At 41.6% G+C, this 7,181-nt stretch overlaps 1 protein-coding gene across 1 annotated transcript; it reads right to left on the bottom strand.

Moving 5' to 3' along the window:
• Window positions 1–2,478: 2,478 nt before the first annotated feature.
• On the bottom strand, window positions 2,479–5,168 carry LOC113472324 (ABC transporter G family member 23-like). The gene is made up of 3 exons (XM_026832015.1): window positions 5,047–5,168; window positions 4,064–4,154; window positions 2,479–2,727 (listed from the first exon to the last, which is right to left on the bottom strand). The coding sequence occupies exons 1-3, from the start codon at window positions 5,166–5,168 to the stop codon at window positions 2,479–2,481; spliced, it is 462 nt and encodes a 153-aa protein (XP_026687816.1).
• Window positions 5,169–7,181: the final 2,013 nt, after the last annotated feature.

Here is a 7,181-nt window from a genome sequence, read left to right as displayed (position 1 = left end):
AGTGAAAAACTCTCGACGAAAACATCAAGCATAGGCCTTGAAAGTGACTGTGACCCAAAGCGTGTTTTTGAAGTTCTCTGTCCAATCTGTGTAAATGGTGCCCTACAATCCGGCGCTCATCGATGTATTGAATGTAATGTATTCGTCCATCTCTTGCCAAGTTGCTCGCAGCCACTGTGCAATACCGATAGCAATGATGAAGGCTACGGCCAGATGAGGTTATGCAACAACTGTCATCGTGCGCAAACTGCTGAGAGTTTTCCACACAGTGAAAAACTCTCGACGAAAACATCAAGCATAGGCCTTGAAAGTGACTGTGACCCAAAGCGTGTTTTTGAAGTTCTCTGTCCAATCTGTGTAAATGGTGCCCTACAATCCGGCGCTCATCGATGTATTGAATGTAATGTATTCGTCCATCTCTTGCCAAGTTGCTCGCAGCCACTGTGCAATACCGATAGCAATGATGAAGGCTACGGCCAGATGAGGTTATGCAACAACTGTCATCGTGCGCAAACTGCTGAGAGTTTTCCACACAGTGAAAAACTCTCGACGAAAACATCAAGCATAGGCCTTGAAAGTGACTGTGACCCAAAGCGTGTTTTTGAAGTTCTCTGTCCAATCTGTGTAAATGGTGCCCTACAATCCGGCGCTCATCGATGTATTGAATGTAATGTATTCGTCCATCTCTTGCCAAGTTGCTCGCAGCCACTGTGCAATACCGATAGCAATGATGAAGGCTACGGCCAGATGAGGTTATGCAACAACTGTCATCGTGCGCAAACTGCTGAGAGTTTTCCACACAGTGAAAAACTCTCGACGAAAACATCAAGCATAGGCCTTGAAAGTGACTGTGACCCAAAGCGTGTTTTTGAAGTTCTCTGTCCAATCTGTGTAAATGGTGCCCTACAATCCGGCGCTCATCGATGTATTGAATGTAATGTATTCGTCCATCTCTTGCCAAGTTGCTCGCAGCCACTGTGCAATACCGATAGCAATGATGAAGGCTACGGCCAGATGAGGTTATGCAACAACTGTCATCGTGCGCAAACTGCTGAGAGTTTTCCACACAGTGAAAAACTCTCGACGAAAACATCAAGCATAGGCCTTGAAAGTGACTGTGACCCAAAGCGTGTTTTTGAAGTTCTCTGTCCAATCTGTGTAAATGGTGCCCTACAATCCGGCGCTCATCGATGTATTGAATGTAATGTATTCGTCCATCTCTTGCCAAGTTGCTCGCAGCCACTGTGCAATACCGATAGCAATACAGTCAACTCCCATACATTTTTTTTTATATTTATATATCGGAGATAGGAACTTGGTGCAAACCGTGTGAAGATCCTACCAACCAACTGTACCTAATACCAAGTACCAATGTGCTACAAAAGCTATAACATAAAACTATACACGCTACTATATCGAACAACCCTCCCCCACCATGCTCTGTATGAAGAGTAGGTACCTTTGCAAGAGCGGAGAGCTCCTTGCTTTTGATTCTTTGGATCAGTCTGGATTAAGAAATCAAAGGGTATACAAGTGCCGATATAGTTCGCTAAGTCGTTGTGTCATTGGTAGGATCTGGGACGGGAGTATCCATTTTGTAAAGTTCAAAATAAACATTCTAGATAGGTAACTTTAGCTTCTAACTGCAATTTCATTTAAACTGTCTTTTCAATACTGTTAATAATTAAAGTTAATTGCTCTCATTCTTATATTGTGTAATTTTCGTGTTTGCCTTTTATTTTACTACCCGTGTTAGTGTTTTGTTTGCTTTGTTTATTATGTCCTCTCTACTCGAAGAGGGAGAGCTCGAGGACGGCCACCGCGCCCCGACATATACATAAATCTACTACACTTCCTATTATGGACTAGGGAAAAAGAGTCAAGTCAAATGTTCCTGGCAGGATTACTTATGTCATAATATGTTGATTTCAAATGCTTGGAGTTGACTATTAGGTCATTTTCCCTATATCACAATATTAAAACTAAAAATGTTAAACTAAAATCAGAGCACGGATCCGCAAAATTGTAACAAAATCCTACATCACTCGGTTGATTGGACAGCCTAGAGTGACTTTAAATTACAATTTCAAATCTTTCAATAGTAACAGCCCGTTCACACTACACGAAAAAAAAATTTCTTCGTCTTAATGGAGGACTTGGTAACTTTGTGAAGTTTCAGGAAATATTGAGTTTTTCTCTATCACTTTTTGTCTACAAATGAATTCGCATTGGGATGTTCACATTCATTGTCCACGAAGGAAAATTCGGAAAAAAAAAATCGTTTGGTGTGACCAGGCTGTAAAACACAAGATTTGATTTGGAAAAACAGTTTGACAAGATTGTTTCCTAATAAAGTGCGTGAATACTAAAAGAAAAACAGTCATCGCCAATAATAGGTAGTATCAAATCTGGTACTCACAGAACATCTTCTGGCAGTCTTCATTCTAGTCTTCACAGTCCGCAGGTTGTGGGTTCGAGTCATCTTGCAAACTCAGTTCGGTTGTAACTGAATCGCTTTCCGACGAGCACCGTCGATTCTTCGACGTTGGGCAGACTCCTCAGCTTATCACAGCTGGCGGGGACGTTGGTCTGTTTGGAGGCGTTGTTGTTTTGATCTTGCTCGCAGAGATATAGGAACACGTCTTCGAGAGTGGAGCAGTTGTAGTATTCGAGGAGGTACGATGGGGAGTCTTCCGCGAGGAGAGCGCCGCTTCGCATTAGACCTACCTATGACAAGGAAAACACAGGAACATAATACGTTAAAAACATGTTCTATTGACATGTTGGCCTGTGTTCCCTTGATCCCTTGTGACAGCAAACTGATCAGGTCCGCTTGTCAGGTCTATCTGATGGTGTGTGTGCTCATCAGGTATCAGGTAGAGAAAGAACTTTATCTGTCTAGAACAAAATCCGCCCCGAGCCGGAATCGTATATCCGACCTAGTGCTTACAAGGCAGACGCGCTACGCCAAGCTAACTAGGCTGACGAAAAGTTCTTTCTAGAACAACTCCCTAATAACATCTTTCTGCTTTCCTGGAGAGGTTATGTTAATATTAATATTGTACCTACAAGTTTGCCGTTAAAAATCCAACACCCTCATCGTATAAACTCGATCTACGTACCTACCCTTAGATTACAAGTCTACATCCACGGGCATGGTTTTGAAAAGAAATTAACCAGTATTAATCATTATAGATAACTAATGGTCATTATTGTGAAGTTCAAGTTCAGTTTACTTTGGGAATCCGCCAGGAAAACAAATCCCCGTCAACCCTAGTTTCCTGTCACCCGTGATCTTGGAAAATATAAAATATAAAGACCTTATCTTGCCTTATCTTATCTTTTATCAATTATCTAGGTAAAACTTATCACTGAACGAGTACCTTGGTCAGTAAACTTTTCACCTAGTGGCTCAATCAAGTGTAAAAGACACCCAGAAAAGAAGCTTCCATATTAGGGTCCAAGAACTGATCTAAATTTTTTCTTATGACCATCTTGGCAATCACGTGCTGCTGGCTTTTCCCGGCCCTACTCAGGCTTTGTGAGAGGAACGTGAAGAGGCGGGTAGCTTGTCGCCGAATGGAGGGTAAAACCCCGTCACCAGAAACCTTAGCTGTTGTACAGTGACGTAAAACTCGGTTGTTCATTTGACGTGACTTACCGCATCAGCTTGTCTGGCCTCTTCTATGTAGTGGGTTGTGATCACAATCGTTTTTAGTCTAGTGGCTCAATCAAGTGTAAAAGACACCCAGAAAAGAAGCTTCCATATTAGGGTCCAAGAACTGAGCTAAATTTTTTCTTATGGCCATCTTGGCAATCACATGCTGCTGGCTTTTCCCGGCCCTACTCAGGCTTTGTGAGAGGAACGTGAAGAAGCGGGTAGCTTGTCGCCAAATGGAGGGTAAAACCCCCGGTCACCAGAAACCTTAGCTGTTATACAGTGACCTATTATTATGTTAAGACGGTCTCTTTTTGATCCCTTGTGTGCCGCGTCATTTTTGTTTAGGACTATTACACTATAATACGTACAGTGACGTAAAAGTCGTATGTTAACGTGACTTACCGCATCAGCTTGTCTGGCCTCTTCTATGTAGTGGGTTGTGATCACAATCGTTTTGCCCATCCTTGACATATCTATGAGGCGCTGCCAAATCCTGGAACAATAAATTCACAATTTAAATTACAAAAGGTCAAAGGGGTGTTGGGTGGAAGAGCTGAGTAAGTGAGAATCCTGCCTTTGAGTGGGTACCTAGTGTACTTAGGTAGAAGTGAGAACTTAAACTGCTGAAGTCCTTGACTTGAAGATGTGTGTTTGGACCTTATTCTAGTCTTCTCCTTGATTTTTTCTGGTTTTCCCAAGTCAACATTTGACTTCTAAAGAAACGGTTGTATCACGGATGGTGAGAATCCTGCCTTTGAGTGGGTACCTAGTGTACTTAGGTAGAAGTGAGAACTTAAACTGCTGAAGTCCTTGACTTGAAGATGTGTTTGGACCTTATTCTAGTCTTCTCCTTGATTTTTTCTGGTTTTCCCAAGTCAACATTTGACTTCTAAGAAACGGTTGTATCACGGATGATTTAACGACGTAGTTTACATCTAGTTTTCCATAAATGTAGCTCTTTAACCCCAGTTAACCTCCACAGAAAAAAGTGGATGTCCCTAGTGGCCTAGTGCACACAAAGTGATGGCTGGATGTCCCTTAACCTGTACAAATGACCCATAAAATTTCAGGAAAATGGATATTTCCAATCATTTCCGTGATCTCCGGTTCAGTCACACACTTTCAATAACAATCGCGTTCCAGCCATAAAAATATCCAAACCATCAACGAAGTCATAGTACCCACAAGCACATTGATCACAAACCTAGCCTTGACCATGAAATCGATCGTCTTCTACCACGTCTATTTGAAATATTTTGAAGAAATAAAAATATTCCCATTTTATTTGTTTCTACTAAAGACGTGTGTTGGAATTATAATTGAGAAGAAAAATGTGTGTTAATAAACTGATATGAACCAAGTAATTAAATCGGTGTGTGTAGAACCAGACGACCATGGAGCTAGTGGTGCTCCCCCTCAGGGTGATGTTACAATAGTGGCCGGACGCTGAGCCATGCGTACCGCCTAGGTGAGTAAACTTATCCGTGGCTTGGTTCTGGTTTAACATCACTGTATATTTTTTATTTTATTTTATAAGTTTCGATTTATTGGTTTTTCAGAAGAATTCTCTCATCAAATAAATTAAATAACGTTCATTTTTTTTTTTTTTTTTTTTAAGCTATGAAAATGCTTTACAATATCTATAGAGACTCTCTATCGTTTTCATAGGTTTGGTTTTGAAGGGACTAAAATTTGAGCGTCTACGCTTCTAATATGAGACAAGCCTAAAGCTGTGTCCACACATAGTTGACGCCGTCGATTGACAACGACTGGAACCATACACTGCCTCGACAACATAGATCCACCTCCACCTCGTCGATCGATCAACGGCGCGCCGTCGACTACGTGTGGACACAGCCTGAGAGAACTTTGGCTTCATATTTGACGCTGAAGTTTTTGTTTCAGTTCACTTCTAGACTAGACATCTAGTATGAGGTAAACACTTGCCACCACTGAGTTGGTGTGACTTCTAAACCGCGACCTAGCGCTTACAAGATAGGCTCTAGTACTTTCCAAGCTAACTACCTACCTACAGAGACTGAAAAACTGACAGAGCTGACATTTCAAATTAATGCTCTAAGTTCTTTAGGTAGACATAGGCGACCTAGCGCTTACAAGATAGGCTCTAGTACTTTCCAAGCTAACTACCTACCTACAGAGACTGAAAAACTGACAGAGCTGACATTTTAAATTTTAAATTAATGCTCTAAGTTCTTTAGGTAGACGCATCTTATACCTATTTTACACCAGTCATAGGTGCATGGAGTCATAGAATGACTCGCTACCAGCATTACCACCTTAATCAGTCAGTACTCAGTAGCTATCTTACTTGAATCCAAATACCCAGATTGATTCCAACTGTCTTGGTTTAACTCAACAAGGCAAGCTCTCGATTACATTCGGTCAGCTGTTTATTAGGTTACCTATTGCTATTGACTATTGATAGGGCGCGACTAATCGTAGCCTAGTCAAGGTCCTACTGGAAAACCCATGTGTGACAAGCTGTTATTCTGTGGGTCCTCGTGTGAACACTGGTACTACTCCTGGTACCCACTATCTAGTGGACAGCTTGAGCTAACTGCAGGATAGTGGACAAGTAAAACCTATCATAGGTAATTAGGATTATTGGACAAATATTATCATAACTAGGATTATTGGACAAATATTATCATAACTAGGATTATTGGACAAATATTATCATAAGGACTTACTCAGGCTCTCTAATCTTTCTCCATGCTCAAAACTTCAGCATAAGGGTGGTCTTTCTCCAAGAAATCCCCAGAATTCTTCTGTACAGCCAGCGTTCAAAAGCGTCATTTTGAGTTCCCATATTGGATCATAAAAACTCGTGTCAAGACGAGTTGGTTCATAAGTAATGGACTTAATTTTCATGTCACTACTGGGATTCAAACCCTGGATTACGAGTTCAACGTTCTATCTCCGGGCTACCGGGCGAGATCACAAGTAAAGAAATGCCATCGTGGCTTACCTTTACATTGTGAATGGGTACAACACCATCCGAGGACCACAGATGATAGTGTCCACTATCTGACTGTATCAACTATAAAACAGACCAACGTCCCCGCCAGCTGTGATAAGCTGAGGAGTCTGCCCAACGTCGAAGAATCGACGGTGCTCGTCGGAAAGCGATTCAGTTACAACCGATTTAAAGCGCAAGTCCTCAAAAATCTGTATCAAATCAGGCGAAATGTTGAGTAAGTAATGCCAGCCAGCCACTCACGCTCAGATCGTGTGACAGACCCAGGTATGGTAGATTGAGGTCTGTCAGACAGTTGGAACGTGTGTGGCGGAAAAAGCTCGAAACATAGATCTGCCAGACTCCACAAACGATTTTCCCGACACACACATTCCGACTGAGTTTCTGCCATCCTGTCTTCGTTCTCTTTTCCCTTTCGGAACGATAAGACTTCAGCAATTACAATTCCCTCTATCAAATCTCTTTTTTTAAATAATAATAATGAAAAAAACTTATGGAGATGAGTGTTTGTTTCCCACTTTG

This window comes from Diaphorina citri, unplaced genomic scaffold (genome assembly GCF_000475195.1).
Source record: "Diaphorina citri unplaced genomic scaffold, Diaci psyllid genome assembly version 1.1 scaffold4758, whole genome shotgun sequence".
Classification (NCBI taxonomy): domain Eukaryota; kingdom Metazoa; phylum Arthropoda; class Insecta; order Hemiptera; family Psyllidae; genus Diaphorina; species Diaphorina citri.
This window is presented reverse-complemented; position numbering and strand designations above follow the sequence as displayed.

Excerpts from the sequence above, each read along its gene's own strand:
- LOC113472324 (XM_026832015.1), bottom strand. The coding sequence starts at position 5,168 with ATGTTAAACCAGAACCAAGCCACGGATAAGTTTACTCACCTAGGCGGT. Across the intron at positions 4,155-5,046 it reads ACTAGCTCCATGGTCGTCTG|GATTTGGCAGCGCCTCATAG; the intron begins GTTCTACACACA and ends TTATTGTTCCAG. Across the intron at positions 2,728-4,063 it reads AGGCCAGACAAGCTGATGCG|GTAGGTCTAATGCGAAGCGG; the intron begins GTAAGTCACGTT and ends TCCTTGTCATAG.